This window comes from Myxine glutinosa, chromosome 5, assembly GCF_964187855.1.
Source record: "Myxine glutinosa chromosome 5, kmMyxGlut1.1, whole genome shotgun sequence".
NCBI lineage: Eukaryota > Metazoa > Chordata > Myxini > Myxiniformes > Myxinidae > Myxine > Myxine glutinosa.
Window position 1 is genome coordinate 8,337,824 of NC_136265.1, and position 23,859 is coordinate 8,361,682.

The following is a 23,859-nucleotide window of genomic DNA, read 5'->3' on the forward strand; positions in this document are numbered from 1 at the left end:
TTGTGGTTTGTGGTTATTCCTCGGGAACGATCGAATACGAGTCCCCGACGGGCACGTTTTGTGGAACGAGAGATCATCATCATCATCACCATCTTTGTAGGACCGTTGGCCCTATGATGATGATTATTTTCATGAATGGATTTCACACACTACATTTATGTGGTATTGTACCTGTTTAAAAATCTACTAGAAGCACACCTGTATTAGGATTTGCGTTGAGCGCACACCTCCGCCAGGATTAACAGTTTGTTTTGTATCTCACTGATAGGCCGGATCTGGATCAAAATGTAATCGGCTTGTTCTTGTCACCTAACCAATTCATCCACCTTGTTTTGTCATCTATCGACAACTTTTTGAGATATCATGTTCACAGACAGACAGACAGTGGTGAAAACACAACCTCCATCCACCTTGGGTAGTGCAGGTAAACAGTTGTAACCCTGTAGTTTGTTTCTTACCTGCAACAAGGTGAAGTATTGATTTGGGCCTTCGTTTAGTTGAGTGAATGCTTTCTCACCCGTCACAAGGTGGAGGTGAGCAAGAAGGTGGCAGGGTATGAAACACAACTGATTTGGTGCCGGCTCGTTTGGGGCATTAATGGGAGATCGTTTTGGATCGTTTCTCTGTATGCAGCTTTATCACAGGGACTGAAAAATACGTTTCTCAGCTTTTACTGGACGAAATTGGCTGCAAATTTCAGAAGTAAATGCTTTGTACCTTGAGGTAATGTGTTCCAAATTTCAGCAACCTCCGTTTCCGCATTCTTGAGTTTTATTTAGAAAACCATCAAAATCACGTTGGAGTCCGTTCGTTCGTCCGTCCGTCCGTCCGCCAAAAATGTGTTGGCGCTCGTATCTCAAGGGCTATACATTGAAACTAGCTGAAACTTGGAATATACACCACTGGTCAAAAGTTTTAGAACGCCTCAATTTTTCCCGTTTTTATTGAAATTTACGGTTTAATGTCCAATGAATAACCTGAAATGGTACAAAAGTAAGCAGTAAACTGCTCGAGGTTAAAAAAAAATGTTTAGGTTCGCAAAAACGGGAAAATAATGTAAATTGCACAGTTATATTGTAAAAAAGGCCTTCTTCAGGGAATAACTAATGGGTTAACAACTCACAGGTGTTCTGCAGCAATGAAAGTAAATTTAGCCTTGAAAGTTGATGCAAACAATTCCTACAGGTGTCCCAACCTCTGCTGATTACTTCATTACAAACCCCCTGTCTGTATAAAAGCAGTATTTGAACAGACTGTTATTACACCCTCTGAAGCATTATTTGGACAATATTGCACTGCAGGAAGTAGTATATTGCTATCATAATGGTGAGAAAAAGGCAATTAATAAAGGAAGACAGACAGACCATTTTAACCCTTAAAAGTGTGGGTCTCTCCTTTCGAGAAATTGCAAAGAAAGCCAAGGCGTCGGTGAGTACAGTTTCCTACACCATCAAAAGGCACTTGGAAACTGGAGGAAACTCTGACAGGAAGAGGTCTGGCAGACCCAAAGCCACAACAGAATCAGAAGACAAGTTTCTCAGTCAACAGCTTGCGTGATAGGCTTCTCACAGGACAACAGCTTCAAGCACAGCTTAACACTGGTGGAAGTAAATCAAGTCTCAGTTTCAACTATGAAGAGAAGATTTTGCGCTGCAGGTTTGACAGGTCGAGTGGCAGTAAGAAAGCCATTGCTAAGATGGCAAAATAAGAAAAAGAGGCTTGCCTGGGCCATTAAGCCCCGCCAGTGGACTATTGAAGACAGGAAGAAGGTCGTATGGACCGATGAATCAAAATCTGAAATCTTTGGTTCATCACGCAGGGTTTTTGTACGACGTTGAGTAGGCTAAAGGATGGTTCCTCAGTGTGTGACACCAACTGTCAAACATGGAGGAGGAAGCATGATGGTCTGGGGCTCTTTTTCTGGATCCAGAGTCAGCGACTTGCACAGAGTGACTGGCACCTGGAACCAAAAGGGCTATCACAGCATTTTGCAGCGCCATGCAATACCCTTTGGAATACGCCGAGTTGGTCATGGGTTCATCCCACAGCAAGATAATGACCCTAAACACACCTCCAGGCTATGTCAAAACTACCTTCGAGGAAAAGAACAAGACGGTAGGCTTCAAATAATGGAATGCCCAGCACAGTCTCCAGACTTAAACCCCATCGAGCTGGTTTGGGATGAACTGGAAAGAAGGGTGAAAGCAAAGCAACTTACAAGTGCAACACATTTGTGGGAACTTGTGCAACAGTGTTGGGAAGAACTTCCCGAACAATATTTGATTTCCATTGCAGAAAGAATGCCACGAGTGTGTTCGGTGGTTTTATCTGCAAAAGGTGGCTACTTTGCTGAGTCAAAGGTTTAAATTAAATTTTGTGAAACAAAATGATTCCATGATTTCTTTTTTATGTCCAATTATTGATTTGTTCTATGTGTAATTTCAGAGTACATTGAGACATTAAACTGCGTAAATTTCAATAAAAGCTGGAAAATTTGAGGTGTTCTAAAACTTTTGACCGGTTGTGCACATCGGCCAATAGGTCTCGTTAATACCTTTCAAAACAAATTCCACCTAAGTTTTATAGTTTTTGCTTTAGAATTAAATAAATAAAAATATATACGTACTTTATAACTCTTCAAAATGTTATTACCCAAATCTATTGAGCTGGATTAATGACTTAATGGATAAGGCATCAGCCTCCCAAGCTATCGAGTATCTTTTTGAGTCCCATCTGGGCTGAATACTTTTTTTCTTCTTACCTTTTGAAGTGTTTTATATCGTCTTGAATTCATCAAAGGGAGGCGCAAAGTACCCCTCCCTTTATACTGGATCGTTTCTCTGTTTGCAACTTTAACATGTGGACTGAAAATTCGTTTGTCGACTTCTGCTGGTGTATTGTATATACTGTATAAATATACATAAATATACATATATACACAGTTTATACCCCTTTAAAAAAACATGATGTACTGGCTCAATGGCCTAATGGATAAAGCATCAGATTCCCAAACTGGGGATTGTGGGTTTGAATCCTGTCTGGGTTCAATACTTTTACCCTTACTTTTTCAAATCTTTTGTATCGTCTTGAATGAAGTCTTGTACGATGAATAAATGCATTTTGTTTGTATTTAAAATGTATCTTGTGAAAAATGCCAAGACCATAGAAAAGCCCCTTTATATGGGATGTGTCATGTGGCAAACTATCGAAAAGAAGGGACATTTCATAGCTTATAGAAAATGTCGAACAATAGATTCAAAAAATCTTCGTGCCCATGCTGTACTACCCTCGTAATGCTCTAGAAAAGTTCATATAAAGGGGCGCCAATTTGATTCATAAAGCTGCATGAATAAGTAAATGTTTTATTTGCCAGATGTAGGGCACCCCTTTATATGAACTTACCTACAGCATTACTTGGTTCCTCCTAAGAAAACAAGGGTAGTCCAGCATGCACACTAGATTTTTTTTAATGTCCCTTCTTTTCTATACTTTGCCACGTGGCACATAACCTTATATAAAGGGGCCTTTTCTATGCCCATGGCATTTTACCCAATAATATATGAAAGGGTGCTCGGTACTGTTATTACAAAGGTAAATAGGAACTTACCTTTTTGCCCAACCGGTTCATTTGTATCTCCAGGTGTGTAAAAACTAACGTTTTGGGTGGAGGGGTCATGTATTAAACAATTGTGATCACGTCACCAATTCTAACAATCCCTCGTGATCTCGGTGGGAATGTATTAAACAATTGTAATCACATGGCCATTTATAACAATCCCTCGTGATCTCGGTGGGAATGTATTAAACAATTGTAATCACGTGGCCATTTATAACAATCCCTCATGATCTCGGAGGTGATGTATTAAACAATTGTGATCACGTGGCCATTTATAACAATCCCTCGTGATCTCAGAGGTAATGTATGAAACAATTGTGATCGCACGTGACCATTTCTTACAATCCCTCATGATCTCGGAGGTAATGTATGAAACAATTGTGATCATGTGACCATTTCTAACAATCCCTCGTGATCTCGGTGGGAATGTATAAAACAATTGTGATCACGTGACCATTTCTAACAATCCCTCGTGATCTCGGAGGTGATGTATTAAACAACTGTGATCGCACGTGACCATTTCTAACAATCCCTCGTGATCTCGGAGGTGATGTATTAAACAATTGTGATCGCACGTGACCATTTCTAACAATCCCTCGTGATCTCGGTGGGAATGTATTAAACAATTGTAATCACGTGGCCATTTATAACAATCCCTCATGATCTCGGAGGTGATGTATTAAACAATTGTGATCACGTGGCCATTTATAACAATCCCTCGTGATCTCAGAGGTAATGTATGAAACAATTGTGATCGCACGTGACCATTTCTTACAATCCCTCGTGATCTCGGAGGTAATGTATGAAACAATTGTGATCATGTGACCATTTCTAACAATCCCTCGTGATCTCGGTGGGAATGTATAAAACAATTGTGATCACGTGACCATTTCTAACAATCCCTCGTGATCTCGGAGGTGATGTATTAAACAACTGTGATCGCACGTGACCATTTCTAACAATCCCTCGTGATCTCGGAGGTGATGTATTAAACAATTGTGATCGTACGTGACCATTTATAACAATCCCTCGTGATCTCGGAGGTGATGTATTAAACAATTGTGATCGCACGTGACCATTTCTAACAATCCCTCGTGATCTCGGAGGCAATGTATGAAACAATTGTGATCGCACGTGACCATTTCTAACAATCCCTCGTGATCTCTGAGGTAATGTATGAAGCAATTGTGATCACGTGACCATTTCGAACAATCCCTCGTGATCTATGAGGTAATGTATTAAACAATTGTGATCACGTGACCATTTCTAACAATCCCTCGTGATGTCGGAGGTAATGTATGAAACAATTGTGATCACGTGACCATTTCTATCAATCTCTCGTGATGTCGGAGGTAATGTAATAAACAATTGTGATCACGTGACCATTTCTAACAATCCCTCGCGATGTCGGAGGTAATGTATGAAACAATTGTAATCACGTGACCATTTCTATCAATCTCTCGTGATGTCGGAGGTAATGTATTAAACAATTGTGATCACGTGACCATTTCTAGCAATCCCTCGTGATGTCGGAGGTAATGTATTAAACAATTGTGATCACGTGACCATGTCTAACAATCTCTCGTGATCTTGGAGGGAATGTATTAAACAATTGTAATCACGTGACCATGTCTAACAATCTCTCGTGATCTTGGAGGGAATGTATTAAACAATTGTAATCACGTGACCATTTCTAACAATCCCTCGTGATCTTGGAGGCCATGTATTAAACAATTGTAATCACGTGACCATGTCTAACAATCCCTCGTGATCTCGGAGGCCATGTATTCAACAATTGTAATCACGTGACCATTTCTAACAATCCCTCGTGATCTTGGAGGGAATGTATTAAACAATTGTAATCACGTGACCATTTCTAACAATCCCTCGTGATCTTGGAGGCCATGTATTAAACAATTGTGATCACGTGACCATTTATAACAATCCCTCGTGATCTCGGAGGGAATGTATTAAACAATTGTGATCACGTGACCATTTCTAACAATCCCTCGTGATCTCTGAGGGAATCTATTAAACAATTGTGATCACGTGACCATTTATAACAATCCCTCGTGATCTCGGAGGGAATGTATTAAACAATTGTGATCACGTGACCATTTCTAACAATCTCTTGTGATCTCGGAGGGAATGTATCAAACAATTGTGATCACGTGACCATTTCTAACAATCCCTCGTGATCTTGGAGGCCATGTATTAAACAATTGTAATCACGTGACCATTTCTAACAATCTCTCGTGATCTCGGTGGGAATGTATTAAACAATTGTGATCACGTGACCATTTCTAACAATCCCTCGTGATCTTGGAGGCCATGTCTTAAACAATTGTAATCACGTGACCATTTCTAACAATCTCTTGTGATCTCTGAGGGAATCTATTAAACAATTGTGATCACGTGACCATTTCTAACAATCCCTCGTGATCTCGGAGGGAATGTATTAAACAATTGTGATCACGTGACCATTTCTAACAATCCCTCGTGATCTCGGTGGGAATGTATTAAACAATTGTGATCACGTGACCATTTCTAACAATCCCTCGTGATCTTGGAGGGAATGTATTAAACAATTGTGATCACGTGACCATTTCTAACAATCCTTCGTGATCTCGGAGGGAATGTATTAAACAATTGTGATCACGTGACTATTTCTAACAATCCGTGATCTCGGAGGCCATGTATTAAACAATTGTAATCACGTGACCATTTCTAACAATCTCTCGTGATCTCGGTGGGAATGTATTAAACAATTGTGATCACGTGACCATTTCTAACAATCCCTCGTGATCTTGGAGGCCATGTCTTAAACAATTGTAATCACGTGACCATTTCTAACAATCTCTTGTGATCTCTGAGGGAATCTATTAAACAATTGTGATCACGTGACCATTTATAACAATCCCTCGTGATCTCGGAGGGAATGTATTAAACAATTGTGATCACGTGACCATTTCTAACAATCTCTTGTGATCTCTGAGGGAATCTATTAAACAATTGTGATCACGTGACCATTTCTAACAATCTCTTGTGATCTCTGAGGGAATCTATTAAACAATTGTAATCACGTGACCATTTCTAACAATCCCTCGTGATCTCGGAGGGAATGTATTAAACAATTGTGATCACGTGACCATTTCTAACAATCCCTCGTGATCTCGGAGGGAATGTATTAAACAATTGTGATGACGTGACCATTTCTAACAATCCCTCGTGATCTTGGAGGCCATGTATTAAACAATTGTGATCACGTGACCATTTCTAACAATCCCTCGTGATCTCGGAGGTAATGTATAAAACAATTGTGATCACGTGACCATTTCTAACAATCCCTCGTGATCTCGGAGGTAATGTATTAAACAATTGTGATCACGTGACCATTTCTAACAATCCTTCGTGATCTCGGAGGCCATGTATTAAACAATTGTGATCACGTGACTATTTCTAACAATCCGTGATCTCGGAGGCCATGTATTAAACAATTGTGATCACGTGACCATTTCTAACAATCCCTCGTGATCTTGGAGGCCATGTATAAAACAATTGTGATCACGTGACCATTTCTAACAATCCCTCGTGATCTTGGAGGCCATGTATTAAACAATTGTGATCACGTGACCATTTCTAACAATCCCTCGTGATCTTGGAGGCCATGTATTAAACAATTGTGATCACGTGACCATTTCTAACAATCCCTCGTGATCTTGGAGGCCATGTATAAAACAATTGTGATCACGTGACCATTTCTAACAATCCCTCGTGATCTTGGAGGCCATGTATAAAACAATTGTAATCACGTGACCATTTCTAACAATCCCCCGTGATCTTGGAGGCCATGTATTAAACAATGGTGAGCACGTGACCATTTCTAACAATCCCTCGTGATCTTGGAGGCCATGTATAAAACAATTGTAATCACGTGACCATTTCTAACAATCCCCCGTGATCTTGGAGGGAATGTATTAAACAATTGTAATCACGTGATCATTTCTAAGAAGCCCTCGTGATCTTGGAGGCCATGTATAAAACAATTGTAATCACGTGACCATTTCTAACAATCCCTCGTGATCTTGGAGGCCATGTATTAAACAATTGTAATCACGTGACCATTTATAACAATCCCTCGTGATCTTGGAGGCCATGTATTAAACAATTGTGATCACGTGACCATTTCTAACAATCCCTCGTGATCTTGGAGGCCATGTATTAAACAATTGTAATCACGTGACCATTTCTAACAATCCTCCGTGATCTTGGAGGTGATGTATTAAACAATTGTAATCACGTGACCATTTCTAACAATCCCTCGTGATCTTGGAGGCCATGTATAAAACAATTGTAATCACGTGACCATTTCTAACAATCCCTCGTGATCTTGGAGGTGATGTATTAAACAATTGTAATCACGTGACCATTTCTAACAAGCCCTCGTGATCTTGGAGCAGCTCTCGCAGTTCAAAGTTCAAACCTTGCTCGGTCGGATCTTGCTGTGGGACGTGTTCACATGTCGAAATAGGATCAAAGAGCGATTAAACGCCATTTTGAGAGGTTATTTAGGTCTTGATGAAATGTTGGCAATAAATGTAATCGGTGTGTTCTAAGGCGAGTAAGCGGGATTAAAGTCGAGTGGGCGTGAATAAAGTCGAGTGGGCGTGAATAAAGTCGAGTGGGCGGGATTAAAGTCGAGTGGGCGTGAATAAAGTCGAGTGGGCGTGAATAAAGTCGAGTGGGCGGGAATAAAGTCGAGTGGGCGGGAATAAAGTCGATTGGGCGGGAATAAAGTTGAGTGGGCGTGAATAAAGTCGAGTGGGCGGGAATAAAATCGAGTGGGCGGGATTAAAGTCGAGTAGGCGGGATTTAAGTCGAGAGGATGGGAGTAAACTCGAGTGGACGTAAGTCGAATCGAGTCGGCGGGATTAAAGTCGAATAGGCGGGATTAAACTCGAGTAGGCGGGATTAAAGTTGAGAGGGTGGGAGTAAAGTCGAATGGGCGGGATTAAAGTCGTGCAGGCGGGATTGAAGTCGTGAAGGCGGGATTAAAGTTGAGAGGGCGGGATTAAAGTCGAGTGGGCGGGGTGAAACTGCAATCGACATGGGTGGAGTGAAAGGTGGATCTGAGTGGGCGGAGTAAAAGGAAGATGCTGGAGGCGGAGGAGGAAGAAGTCTGAAAAAGTGAAGGTGAGCAAGAAGGCGGCAGGTTATGTCGGCGCGAGGTGTGATCGAGGATGAGGATGAAGATGCAGGTAAACCTGAATATGTAACCTGTATACCTGAACTACCTTCCGGATATTGGCATGTTGACACGCTCGAACATACCTGTTTGCCTTTAGTTTAACATCAACGGTTCTGTAAGCACATTATACCGATTGGTTCTCAAATGGATTTCGGGTTCTCATTTGGATCTCTGGTGGATCTCTGGTGGATCTCTGGTGGATCTCTTGTGTATCTCTGGTGGATCTCTGGTGGATCTCTTGTGGATCTCTAGTGGATCTCTTGTGGATCTCTGGTGGATCTCTGGTGGATCTCTTGTGGATCTCTTGTGAATCTCTTGTGGATCTCTGGTGTATCTCTGGTGTATCTCTGGTGGATCTCTTGTGGATCTATTGTGTATCTCTTGTGGCTCTCTTGTATATCTCTTGTGGATCTCTTGTGGATCTCTGGTGGATCTCTGGTGGATCTATTGTGTATCTCTTGTATATCTCTTGTGGATCTCTTGTGGATCTCTGGTGTATCTCTTGTGGATCTCTTGTGGATCTCTTGTGGATCTATTGTGTATCTCTTGTGGCTCTCTTGTATATCTCTTGTGGCTCTCTTGTGGATCTCTGGTGGATCTCTTGTGGATCTCTGGTGGATCTATTGTGTATCTCTTGTGGCTCTCTTGTGGATCTCTTGTATATCTCTTGTATATCTCTTGTGGATCTCTGGTGGATCTCTGGTGTATCTCTTGTGGATCTCTGGTGGATCTCTGGTGGATCTATTGTGTATCTCTTGTGGCTCTTGTATATCTCTTGTGGATCTCTTGTGGATCTCTGGGGTATCTCTTGTGGATCTCTTGTGGATCTCTTGTGGATCTATTGTGTATCTCTTGTGGATCTCTTGTATATCTCTTGTGGATTTCTTGTGGATCTCTGGTGGATCTCTTGTGTATCTCTTGTGGATCTCTTGTGGCTCTCTTGTGGATCTCTTGTGGCTCTCTTGTGGATCTCTTGTATATCTCTTGTGGATCTCTGGTGGATCTCTTGTGTATCTCTTGTGGATCTATTGTGTATCTCTTGTGGCTCTCTTGTATATCTCTTGTGGATCTCTTGTGTATCTCTTGTGGATCTCTGGTGGATCTATTGTGTATCTCTTGTGGCTCTCTTGTGGATCTCTGGTGTATCTCTTGTGGATTTCTGGTGTATCTCTTGTGGATCTCTGGTGGATCTCTTGTGTATCTCTTGTGGATCTCTTGTGTATCTCTTGTGGATCTCTGGTGGATCTCTTGTGTATCTCTTGTGGATCTCTTGTGTATCTCTTGTGGATCTCTGGTGGATCTATTGTGTATCTCTTGTGGCTCTCTTGTGGATCTCTGGTGGATCTCTGGTGGATCTCTGGTGTATCTCTGGTGTATCTCTTGTGTATCTCTTGCGGATCTCTGGTGTATCTCTTGTGGTTCTCTGGTGTATCTCTTGTGTATCTCTTGTGGATCTCTTGTGTATCTCTTGTGGATCTCTGGTGGCTCTCTTGTGGCTCTCTTGTGGATCTCTGGTGTATCTCTTGTGGATCTCTGGTGTATCTCTGGTGTATCTCTTGTGGATCTCTGGTGGATCTCTTGTGTATCTCTTGTGGATCTCTGGTGGATCTCGGGTTCTCAGGTGGATCTCGTGTGGATCTCGGGTTTCCAGGTGGAGCTCGCATTTCATATCCTCGTCACAATCATGGCATTTTGAGATTTTCCAGGGAGAGCTCAGAAGTGTTCGCATATTTAATTAAATAAATTTTGAGAGGTGGTTAGTATATTTAATAATCACTATTACCTGGTATAAATTGGCATTTTTACTATGACGTCATTTTCCGCCCGTTAAGCCAGTATCAGGAAGAAACCAGATCAGGTGCGCCTCATCCCAAAGACGTGTTCCGTTGTGAGAAGTTTGTTGGAGAAGTTGCAGCTTTGACCAATGGAAGACAATGTGAATTGTTCCAACTTTTTCAACTTTCACTGTTGATTCACAGGGTCCATCAATGACGTCACCACCATTTAAAGCAGCTTTTATCATGAAGTTTGGACAAGTCTGTATTCGCCGATGGACCACTTGGCAGATTAATCCAACCATTATCTAATGTGTGTGTGTGTGTCACCATCTCTGATCCGCCATTGTGTGGGAGACATGTCCTGTGTCCTCAACGTGACGTAACTCTACAGTAGTCCTCTACAACCTGGTATTTTACCTTTAAAGGTAACTTGATCGACAACTCCCAAGTATTTCCTGGTAATTATTGTCTACGATTCATCATTGACCCTTGATTCTTTTTAAATCCTTCTACGCATGTGTACACCTGTGCTTGACAGGTGTACCTGTTACCTTGTTCCCAAGTTGCATTGTTAGGAACGACCTGCCTGTGAAAGGTATAAATGGAGACAGGTGGTGCGTGATGGTACGGTGGAGTTTGACATGAAAAGAGAGAAAGGTAAATATGGGGTACCTCGCATCATCCCCCATTCTTACCCCCCATCAACCCTTCCCAACCCCAACCCTCTTACCGGTTTCGATGTTAATTCCCCAACTCCTCCTCCTTCTCTTTTCCTGTCCATTCATTTAAACTGTCGCCCCACTGGCAGTTCGTACTTTTCGTCACATCGCTCTTTCATGAGCCTCGATCTTGTAAAGAAACAATAATCCCGCACGCTACTCAAAAAGATGCAAGCAAACCTTGGCACAACCAGACACCTGGTCCAAGACAATTGATCTTCTTCTTCTTCTTTCGTATGCAGCACAAGGCCGAGGGCTGTTGCGGTGTCCTTTGTCGGTTATAACAGGAGTTAGTAATTTGTTCATGGTGCCGGCAACAGCTCCATTACTCTTCGTGAAGGACACCGTGAATCGTTCACGTCCACCAAGGAAAGTCAGTAAATGGGACACCGGTTAAACGTCCAATCCAAGGGGCGGCACACACACATCGACGAAACACCAGGATGCTGTCCACCTTAAAACATTCCTGGTAAAGATTGGACTTGATACATCTACCAGAGTGTCCATCATGGAAACCCAAACCCTTGGAGACCGATTCCACCTTATGGAGTCATCTTGTGGACAACCGTCATCATTATCATCATGGTTCTTCATCTCGGTGAGCTTGGTCTGTACCTGGGCTGTACCTGGGTTTTACACGAGCGTAGCCAATGCTGTTTGACCATTAATGTCGTCGTGGGTTTTTGGTACAAAGATCGCTGCCATTTGGTATTTGCTGCCGTTCTCTCCAGGTGTGCCCTTAAGCTCGCCTGAGTATAACCAATTACCTCCGCCACCAAAGGTGGATGGAGGTTATGTTTTCACCCCTGTCTGTTTGTCTGTTTGTCCGCTTATTTGTTTGTGAACAAAGTATCTCAAAAAGTTGTGGACGGATTCGGACGAAATTTGGCAGAGATGTAGCGTATGTGACGAGGACGAAATGATTCGATTTTGATGAAGATCTGAATATGGATTCGGATATGAGAATTATTTAATTTTTGAAAGTGATTCTTCACCATTGGGAGATGGGGCCAAAAACTAGACATTGCGGGATATCTCAAAAAGTTATGAATGGATTTAGACGAAACTTGGTGGACAGGTTATGTGTGTGACAAGGAAGAATCGCTCTTCGCTCTTTCACGAGCCTCGATCTTGTATACAAAAGAAAAAAAAAAAAATAGATTCGATTTTGGTGAAGATCTGAATATGGATTCGGATATGAGAATTATTAAATTTTTCAAGTGATTCTTCACCATTGGGAGATGGGGCCAAATACTATACATTGTAGGATATCGCAAAAAGTTATGAATGGATTTAGACGAAACTTGGTGGACAGTTTGTGTGTGTGACAAGGAAGAATAGATTCGATTTTGGTGAAGATCTGAAAATTATTTAATTTTTTTAAGTGATTCTTCACCATTGGGAGACGGGGCTAAAAACGATACATAGCAGGATATCTCAAAAGGTTATGGATATATTTGGACGAAATTTGGCAGAGATGTAGCGTATGTGACGAGGACAAAATGATTCGATTTTGGTGAAGATCTGAATATGGATTCGGATATGAGAATTATTTAATTTTTTAAAGTGATTCTTCACGATTGGGAGACGGGGCTAAAAACGATACACAGCAGGATATCTCAAAAGGTTATGGATATATTTGGACGAAATTTGGCAGAGATGTAGCGTATGTGACGAGGACAAAATGATTCGATTTTGGTGAAGATCTGAATATGGATTCGGATATGAGAATTATTTAATTTTTTAAAGTGATTCTTCACGATTGGGAGACGGGGCTAAAAACGATACACAGCAGGATATCTCAAAAAGTTATGAATGGATTTAGACGAAACTTGGTGGACAGGTTGTGTGTTTGACAAGGAAGAATCGATTCGATTTTAGTGATCCAGCTGGTAGATTTTTTTAAGTGTTTCTTCACCATTGAGTGATATGGCCAACCAGGTGGAGGTGTGCTCTCCACTGAGTGCCCTTCTCGTTGTTGCGTTCTGCCCTTCCTTTGACAGCACCATCAGACGATGCTCTCCTATCAAAGCCGGGTGGCTGTTTCCTGTTGCTCCTCCAACCAACGTGTGAAGACTTCAACGACACCATCAATGGCTACGTGAACTTTAGTTGCGTTGGGGGAAGAGGCGTCAAAGAAGAGCCGAATGTGGGAGAAGATGCCTGCAGCAAGGGACGAGTCGGTGAGTCCATCGGGCCTCCAGAATTGGGAAGCGTTGCGATAAAATATGGAGGAGCAACGAGCGCAGAAAGGAAGGATGAAGGATGGAGCGGAAATGGACAAAAGAGCCACGAGAATGTCGGCAAAGGAGAGGGAATCCCTGGAGCCTGGGATAGACGAGCGAGCAAGTGTTGTTGTCCGGGACAAAACCAGCAGGTACGCCGACATCGTACAGATCGGCTTCCGGTTCATATTTTACCACCACCAGAGACCCATGTGAGTGTGTGTCTGTTCGTCCATTCAGACGGTGAGCGAGTGCTTCGTGGAGGTGACTCGGCTGGCCACTCTCTACAAGAGGCTGATGAAGAATCCCAACAAGTATGTGATGATGTGTCCATTTTGTTTGTGTTTTGATGATGATGATGATGTGTGTAATGCACCAGCAAGAAGCTCTGAGAACCCTTCCGATCTCGTGAGACGATGAACATCACTGGAGGATGAGATTGAGGAGCGGAACATTTTTGCTGAGTTTCTTGTTTTTGAGGATGGCGAAGTCTCGTTCGTTGTCTGTCTGCGTCTGGGGTCCATTCCTGGTAGAGTCAGACATCCTTCATATGTGATATCTGTACAGGGGGGAATAGGAAACACAATTAATGAGGGAACGATGTAAAGAATGACTGATTGAAGGAATTACTAAATGTGTGAAAATGTTTTTCCGTCACGGTTCAAGAATGACTGATTGAAGGAATTACTAAATGTGTGAAAATGTTTTTCAGTCACGGTTCAAGAATGACTGATTGAAGGAATTGCTAAATGTGTGAAAATGTTTTTCAGTCACGGTTCAAGAATGACTGATTGAAGGAATTACTAAATGTGTGAAAATGTTTTTCAGTCACTGTTCAAGAATGTCTGATTGAAGGAATTACTAAATGTGTGAAAATGTTTTTCAGTCATGGCTCAAGAATGACTGATTGAAGGAATTGCTAAATGTGTGAAAATGTTTTTCAGTCACGGCTCAAGAATGACTCATTGAAGGAATTACTAAATGTGTGAAAATGTTTTTCAGTCACGGTTCAAGAATGACTCATTGAAGGAATTACTAAATGTGTGAAAATGTTTTTCCGTCACGGTTCAAGAATGACTCATTGAAGGAATTACTAAATGTGTGAAAATGTTTTCCAGTCACGGCTCAAGAATGACTGATTGAAGGAATTCCTAAATGTGTGAAAATGTTTTCCAGTCACGGCTCAAGAATGACTGATTGAAGGAATTCCTAAATGTGTGAAAATGTTTTTCAGTCACGGCTCAAGAATGACTGATTGAAGGAATTCCTAAATGTGTGAAAATGTTTTTCAGTCACGGTTCAAGAATGACTGATTGAAGGAATTACTAAATGTGTGAAAATGTTTTTCAGTCACGGTTCAAGAATGACTCATTGAAGGAATTCCTAAATGTGTGAAAATGTTTTTCAGTCATGGCTCAAGAATGACTCATTGAAGGAATTCCTAAATGTGTGAAAATGTGTTTCAGTCACGGCTCAAGAATGACTCATTGAAGGAATTCCTAAATGTGTGAAAATGTTTTTCAGTCACGGTTCAAGAATGACTCATTGAAGGAATTCCTAAATGTGTGAAAATGTTTTTTCAGTCACGGCTCAAGAATGACTGATTGAAGGAATTACTAAATGTGTGAAAATGTTTTTCAGTCACGGCTCAAGAATGACTGATTGAAGGAATTACTAAATGTGTGAAAATGTTTTTCAGTCACGGCTCAAGAATGACTCATTGAAGGAATTACTAAATGTGTGAAAATGTTTTTCAGTCACGGTTCAAGAATGACTCATTGAAGGAATTACTAAATGTGTGAAAATGTTTTTCCGTCACGGTTCAAGAATGACTCATTGAAGGAATTACTAAATGTGTGAAAATGTTTTCCAGTCACGGCTCAAGAATGACTGATTGAAGGAATTCCTAAATGTGTGAAAATGTTTTTCAGTCACGGTTCAAGAATGACTCATTGAAGGAATTCCTAAATGTGTGAAAATGTTTTTTCAGTCACGGCTCAAGAATGACTGATTGAAGGAATTACTAAATGTGTGAAAATGTTTTTCAGTCACGGCTCAAGAATGACTCGTTGAAGGAATTACTAAATGTGTGAAAATGTTTTTCAGTCACGGTTCAAGAATGACTCATTGAAGGAATTCCTAAATGTGTGAAAATGTTTTTTCAGTCACGGCTCAAGAATGACTGATTGAAGGAATTACTAAATGTGTGAAAATGTTTTTCAGTCACGGCCCAAGAATGTCTCGTTGAAGGAATTACTAAATGTGTGAAAATGTTTTTCATTCACGGTTCAAGAATGAGTGATTGAAGGAATTCCTAAATGTGTGAAAATGTTTTTCAGTCATGGCTCAAGAATGACTCATTGAAGGAATTACTAAATGTGTGAAAATATTTTTCAGTCATGGCTCAAGAATGACTCATTGAAGGAATTACTAAATGTGTGAAAATGTTTTTCAGTCATGGCTCAAGAATGACTGATTGAAGGAATTACTAAATGTGTGAAAATATTTTTCAGTCATGGCTCAAGAATGACTCATTGAAGGAATTACTAAATGTGTGAAAATGTTTTTCAGTCACGGTTCAAGAATGACTCATTGAAGGAATTACTAAATGTGTGAAAATGTTTTTCAGTCACGGTTCAAGAATGACTCATTGAAGGAATTACTAAATGTGTGAAAATGTTTTTCAGTCACTGTTCTGGCACAGAAGATTCGAGCGATGACACGTAAGTCCTTCTCTCTCTTTCTCATGTTGTCCCCACTTAAATGAGATTATATTAGCGAGAACACCCACAACCAGTGTTGTTGAATGTTGATACACACTGCAACTTCCCCGACCACGTGTGTGCGGACGCGGCCCACACGGTGCACGACCGAACGTGCTGTGTCCCCTAACATTTGATGTGTCCCATGGATCGTGCGCACGGTAAATACTTTTGGACTCGACTCCAGCCGTGCTTCTTACCTGCATGGACTGCGGACGTGTTCAGGAAGGTGCCTGCTCTCACGTGTATCGACAACACTACATTGGAATGCTGTATGGCGACACGACGCAATAGGCGTGTATAGGTTACTCTCGATGACTTATGTAGTTTAACGAGACTAGCAACGGCTCCCACCCTACGGGCGGGGCTTCAATTGGGAGGCCCAAATGAAAAGGCAAAATATCAGAAATTGAAGGTTTTTATTTTATTTTAAAAGATTTATCGAAACATCCGTTAAATCATATCACGCGCAAATCATCAAAATCTAAACAGTATTTGTAGAATTTCAATAAATGCCAAATCACTGTTCATATTGGAAAATATTGTTCCATCGTGTTTGGAAAAACTGGAAAATTGGAAAAATTGAAAAATTGGGGAAAAATGGAAAAACAATATAGCCTATTTTACTTCGGGGGTTTGGAAAAACTGGAAAAACAATATAGCCTTTTTACTCCAGGGGGTTTGGAAAAACTGGAAAATTTGAAAAATTGGGGAAAAAATGGAAAAACAATATAGCCTATTTTACTCCAGGGGTTTGGGAAAATTGGAAAAATTGGGGAAAAAAATGGAAAACTATATCCTATTTTACTCCAGGGGGTTTGGAAAAACTTGAAAATTAAAAAAATTGGGGAAAAAATGGAAAAACAATATAGCCTATTTTACTCCAGGGGGTTTGGAAAAACTGGAAAATTGGAAAAATTTGGAAATTGGGGAAAAATTGGAAAAACAATATAGCCTATTTTACTCCAGGGGGTTTGGAAAAACTGGAAAATTGGAAATTGGGAAAGAAATTGGAAAAACAATATAGCCTATTTTACTCCGGGGAGTCCCAGGATTGCCCACCCAAAATTTCGTTGCGATCGGTTCAGCCGTTTTTGTGCTACCTGGCAACGGACGGACAGGCAGACAGGCAGACAGACACATTTGGTGAATTATAGTAAGATGAGTTCTGACAAAAACACTCAAACGTCATCACACACCTGTCTTTAGGATGTATTTTGAGAAGATGAATGGAGACATGATGTCGGTTATAGTATTTTCCTGCTTTTGATACTGAGCCGAAATCCCAATGGCGTTGCTTATTGGCTGTTCGTGCATTCGTGCACTCATGTGTGTGTGTGTGTTTTAGAGATTCAGATTGCGATGAGGACCACTGCCTTTTCGCCATATGGAAACGTTGGAAAAAGATGAAATGTCTAAATCGCAGCCAATACAGGTACAGGTACGGTACATCTAAAGGAGAGATCTGTAATGGTCGCAAAATGATGGAGACGAGGAGAGCACTTTTGATGATGGCGAGTTCGATCGCAGGGATTAGACGGGATGTTTTGATGTTGAGCAGGTTTGAGTTTAATCGTGTTATTATTATTATTTTTTTTATCTTGCAAGGTTATTGTACGTGCAAATGTTACTTACAGTAGTCCGATGATGAGGGTCCACAGGTCTCATCTGGGTTCGATTCCGGACCCGACTGCAAACCGTGCTTGGCAGGCGTTGGATCACCAAGGATCAGAGCAGGTGTCCCATCTTCCAGCATTAGTCGGTGAACCTTCAACATCCCACGGTGTCTCGTTCGGAGTCGGAGAACCGACACCGTGATCAAATTCCAAATTACAGGGGGGCACCGCATCGGTGGCGCAACCGCACCAGCCCACCTCCCCCAATCCCATTGCTTCAATCCAAATGATGCAAACCCCAATTTTATTAGGATTTCAACATTTTTCCCCAAACCAGCATTCTCGAGCTGTTTTCACAAACCGAGTTTAGCCTCACCAGCAAACGACCAGGAAATGCACCGAGGCGGATGATTTTAGGTCTTGGGTCACATTACCCAATAAATCAACTATGAACCTTCCCATCATCCTTTAAATCCGTTTAAGTTATTAAATTTCCCTCGTTTTCTATTCTGACGATCCCTCGTATATCTGCGTATAACCACCGATGGGACATGTGTGCATCATCATTGGGCTCAGGGCTCTCTCCGAAGTTCAAGTTTCCCCTAAATAGCAGTTTGTTTGTTTGTTTGTTTGTTTTGTTTTATATATTTATTTATTTATTTATTTATTTATTCATTCATTCATTCATTCATTCATTCATTTATTCATTCATTCATTCATGTAATACCAAATGCATTTTGGGATTCCATGTCATCCACTTACCTGTGTAGCGATTAGGTGATTGGATGCTCTTAAGTTGGCCCAGGTAATGAATCTAACAATTGACATTTCATCTGTTTCAGTGAATTGGAGACCATCAACACTCGGATTGTGGATTATCTCCTGAATGCAAGGAAGGAAGGTGAGGTAACTTAAAGTGGTGTGTGTGTGTGCATGCGTGTACACATACACACACATTGATGTCAGGAGGTGGAAGGTTTAGGAGGAAGATGAGTACATTTGCAGGCGAATCGGTGTATGAAACTTGGTTCACTTCCGAACATGGAGCCATTCATTTATTCAGAAAAGCATTTAATGCGCAAATTTGTGACCGTGAGTGGATTGTGTTTCCCATTTTTTTTTATTTACTTTTGGTATACAAGGTCGAGGCTCATGGAATCCCTAGAGCAGAATGGAAGGGAACAAAATGGAAAAAGCGAAACATCACCAGGAGAGTGAGAGTGAGATTAAGGGGAGGTGGAGAAGGACACTTGGGGGTGAACAACCTGTTCACAAGAAGAGAAAGCGGAAAGTGGGAAAGAAACAGAAAAAGAACAAACAAAGGAAAAGAGGTGAGGGAGACGGGGAAGGGGAAAATTCTACAAACCCTAGAAAAAGAGAGTGCTTGGGAATGGGGTCATTTGGGGTAGAAGAGAACATGACTTGCTCAGGTAGTGGTTAACCACCTGTCTTGAAGCTTTAGAGTCGCCAGGGCAGTGGTTCATAAACTAGGGGGGGGGGGGGGGGGATTCCCACAAAGAGAGGCGCAAGAAAATTTCAGGAGTGACATGAGGAGTTTGTGGAAAATGCTGGGTCTGAAGGCCTTGTTATAATAAATAAATTAATGTATATTTGTATATGAAGAGAGGAAGATTGTGTGTGTGTGTGTGTGTGTGTGTGTGTGTGTGTGTGTGTGTGTGTGTGTGTGTGTGTGTGTGTGTGTGTGTGTGTGTGTGTGTGTGTGTGTGTGTATATACACAGGGTGTGTGGTCCAGAAACCCTGGGCACATGTTGAAGAACGATACCTGCAACAAACAACTAAGTTTATTATTGTTCTTTGGTGCAAAACAAAACATGATTACTCGTAAATGGATGTGACCGCTTCAACACGCACAGGCATCACGTGATACGCAACAGGGCGAGGTGCATCACGTGATACGCAACAGGGCGAGGTGCATCATGTGATATGGATCGGGGTGAGCTTCACTCACTGTGCTGCTCGCGTTTGTCTTTGCATTAGTTCAGTTCATTGTGAATTAGATGCCTTAATATGACGGAGGATGTCGTGAGACAGAAAATTCGCGCTGTACGCTTGTATTCTGTATCTGGAAATTCGGCTGAAGTTCACAGACAACTTGTCAAATAATTTGGCGCCAACGCAATTTACAGAAGAACCATCGTCAGAATAAACAAGCAGTTTGATGAAACCGGCAGCATTCTTCCAAAACAATCACCAGGTCGGCCTCGTACTGTTCGAACTGAGGAAAGCAGAGCGGTCATTCAACAACAACTCGACAGTAACACACCATTATCAACTCGTCGTTTATCAAACGTCACCAACATAAGCCGATCATCGATTTGAACAATACTAAAAGACCTTAATGTGAAACCAGACATACCCAGATTAATTCACCAACTATCTGAGAATGATTTTGACAGGTGCGTTGAGGCATGTGAGACATTACTTGGGTTAATGGATATGGACATGATTTGCAGAACAGGATTTTGTGGTCAGATGAATCCAAGTTTACTTTATCTGGTTCTGTGAATCATCATTACAGCGTGATATTGGCAGTAGACAACTCACGATTTACTGTTGAGCACAACGTCCAGTATCAAGCTGGTGTGTCCGTCTGGGCAGGTATTTCTTCTGGAGGAATTGTTGGACCAATATTTTTTCAAAGAAAATGTGAATGTTGCAAATTACCTTCTAACGTTGGAGCAGCAGGTATTTCCACTCAATGATGGCCAAATGTGGTTCAGGCATGATGGTGCGCCTGCTCATTATGCTGCCAGGGTATGCCAGGCCCTTGATTTGAACTTTACAGACAAATGGATTGGCCGTCGTGGTCCGGTTGAAAGGCCGCCGCGGTCTTGTGATTTAACAACACCCTGTGATTTCTTCCTTTGGGGTTTCCTCAAACACAAAGTGTATGCGAGGAATCCTACGACCCTTAGAGACTTGAAACAATTCTTCCATAATGAGACTGCTGCCTTTTGACTGAAACATGCAGAACTGTGTGTCAGAGTGTTTTGTCATGGCTACAGCTGTGCATAGACAATGAAGGAAAGCAGTTTAAACATTTGAACTGATCTGTTTCATGTATATTAGACTGATTAGACTGTTTAATGAATAATCAAGTTTTGTTTTGCACCAAAGAACAATAATAAACTGTGTGTGTGTGTGTGTGTGTGTGTGTGTATATATATATATAAATATATATATATATATTGTAACGATTTTGAGAAGTGTGTAACGAATTTGAGAAGTGTAACGGTTTTTGAAAAGTGTAACAATTTTGGAGGAAGTGTAACGAATGTGAAAAACGTTACAATGTGAACGTTACAAAAAGTACGGTAACATCCTCGTAATGTAAATAATGGTCGCAACCGTCGTCCTAGTTAATTCCATGAAACTTACACGCAGGTCACGATATATCTTTTAAATAGTGTATTTCCTTATTCCATGTAGGCTAAATATGTGTTTTCCCACTAGATTGACTTTGCATTGTATCAAACAAAATAAGCGTAGGCCCTTGCAATTTCCCCAAAACCTCCCTTCCAATTGCCTTCCGCATTTTGGGCGGTTTTCTTCAAACCACCATTGGCCACGAGGTAGGGTTGGGGAAGAAAGGCGTGTCTTCACCTCGTCATAAGAGGGAAGGAGTGAACCAGCCCTAACAGCCAATCAACACCGCGGTGAGCGACCCGGTAGGCGTGCCCTCGGAGCCGGCGGCTTGATTTCGCCCGAGGTAATAAAAGCGACTGTAAGGGACTGCTTTAGGAGATGACTTGTGAGAGGCCTTGGGAGATGACCCTGGGAGATGAGCAAAGAGGCTGCACCAAGAGAAGCGGTGAGATGCGAAACGCTCCAAGCCAAAGAGGAGAGGTACTCGGCAAGGAAACCAGCTTTGGAGAGACGCGCTGAAAGGAGGGAGACGGCTCCACCCCAAGAAGAGGAGCAGGTGTGCCGAACCAGCGCGTGACGTCTACCGCAGCGGATACACGACGGGAGGGTTTCCCGCCAAAACCGCGAGGAATTGCGAACTGCGGCCTCCCGACCTTGCCTCCCTCTCAAGCAATCCATCTCAAGCCCTACCTGCCTGCAATATCCCCTGTGTAAGTGTGAACGTCCTGTCCTACTCGTTGTCTTGGGTCTAAGTAAAAATGAATAGTGTAAGTTAACGGTTCGCTGTGTTACTGCTTCTTCCATCCATTGCTTGTGTGTGTATAATAAAATCTGTTCTTCCTCCGTATTCTTCTTCTTCTTCTTTTTCATTCTCTTTCGGTCGCTTTAGAGATTTCCCGATTGAATATCTGTGGGGCGATCTGATCAACGTCGGGTGGAATCGGGTTTTAATCGGGGAGTAACTGTTCGGACGCGGTTAAATACACCACCGCTCGGTCAATATAACATCTAAAACCCGCGTCTGTAACATTTGGTGTCGAGGAGTTGGATTCGGACCTGGGACTAAATTTGTTAGGCCCAAATTGTGGAACACCAATTGTACCATTAGGGTAACAATTGGTGTTGGGAAGTAGAATTCGATCCGGAGCGCGTTTCACGCGCTCAAAATTATGACGGCGAAATTTGATTTTGTTTTACGAAAATATAAAACCCGAATTTTGAGATCGCGCCATGGACAATCAAGGCGATCGGATGTCGGTGGGGAAAATAGACGGGTTAGGGGTAACCCAGGACTTAGGGAAAGAAAGGGAGGAGGAGAGCAATGAGGAGGCGGTTGAGGGGGTATCAGACGCACAAAATGGCGCCTCGCACATGGCCACGGCGTCCACGCCCGCGACCGTAATAGCGCCGCTGGTAGATTTGGACCTTTTTTTCATACAAATGAAGGCCCTTATGGCCCAGGATAGCGAGAAAATGAGGGAGGAAATGAGGGCTCAGAGTGAGCAAATGAGGGCTAACAGTGAGCGATTGTTAAACAAAATTGAAGCAACAACGAACGGAATGAGGGCCGATAGAGAGGCAAGGGAGCAGAGGGACAGAGACCGCAAGTTGGGCGAAAGGGTCCCAGGGGTGCACGAGGAGGTAACGCGAGTCGAAAAGCGCTGGTTGAGCGAAGCGGAGAAAAGCGCGGGTACAATGACGGGGGTAGAAATCGCGACACGGGGTTTGGAAAAGCCGGCGACCGCTGAGGTAGAGGAGGGTGTTTTATTAAAGCCAACGGTCGCCGAGGTTAATAAAGAAAAAGCAGTAGCGGGAATTAAAATTGAAGAGATGACGGAGGTAGCCCGGGAATTGCAGGGAGAAATGGATTATGTACAAAGTCCCTGCTCACATCACGATGCTGTGCTTAACCCGAATGGAAGTTTGCAGGTTCGCGTGGAGAAAAGGATCCCCCAGGTGAGTCGTGCTGTTGTGTATTGTGCGGGGAGATTTTGTAAGAGGATGTTTGGCGACAAAAGAATTGTCGCGCGATTGGGATCGATATGGCACCCGGGCGTTGGTGAAGGGTCCCGTGTGAGTGGAAATGGCACGCGTGGGAGAAAAAAGTGTGCGTCGGCGAGTGGGTGTGCTATAAAGTGTGGGAGTGAAACCGAGTGCGAGCGAGAATGCACGTCGGGGTGTACGGAGTGTGACACGAATAGTGAGTTGGTGATGGCGCAGGTGCGAGAGGGCACATCGGAGCGCGAGTGTGAAACCGAGTGCGAGCGAGAATGCACGTCGGGGTGTACGGAGTGTGACACGAATAGTGAGTTGGTGATGGCGCAGGTGCGAGAGGGCACATCGGAGCGCGAGTGTGAAACCGAGTGCGAGCGAGAATGCACGTCGGGGTGTACGGAGTGTGACACGAATAGTGAGTTGGTGATGGCGCAGGTGCGAGAGGGCACATCGGAGCGCGAGTGTGAAACCGAGTGCGAGCGAGAATGCATGTCGGGGTGTACGGAGTGTGA

At 42.4% G+C, this 23,859-nt stretch overlaps 1 protein-coding gene across 2 annotated transcripts in view; it reads left to right on the top strand.

Annotated features, from left to right (window-relative positions):
• The first annotated feature begins 8,771 nt into the window (after positions 1-8,771).
• Positions 8,772-23,859, top strand: part of LOC137427977 (anoctamin-9) — a 58,919-nt gene continuing 43,831 nt past the window's right edge. The window contains exons 1-6 of one of the 2 annotated variants that reach the window (XM_078777556.1): positions 8,772-8,874; positions 13,365-13,738; positions 13,827-13,900; positions 16,274-16,309; positions 17,697-17,783; positions 18,807-18,865. In XM_078777556.1, the coding sequence (XP_078633682.1) occupies positions 8,832-8,874; positions 13,365-13,738; positions 13,827-13,900; positions 16,274-16,309; positions 17,697-17,783; positions 18,807-18,865 (673 nt within the window). In that variant the 5' untranslated portion in view covers positions 8,772-8,831. Of the gene's footprint in view, positions 8,875-13,364; positions 13,739-13,826; positions 13,901-16,273; positions 16,310-17,696; positions 17,790-18,806; positions 18,866-23,859 lie in introns of both variants that reach the window. The other variant, XM_078777555.1, reaches the window with a different exon arrangement.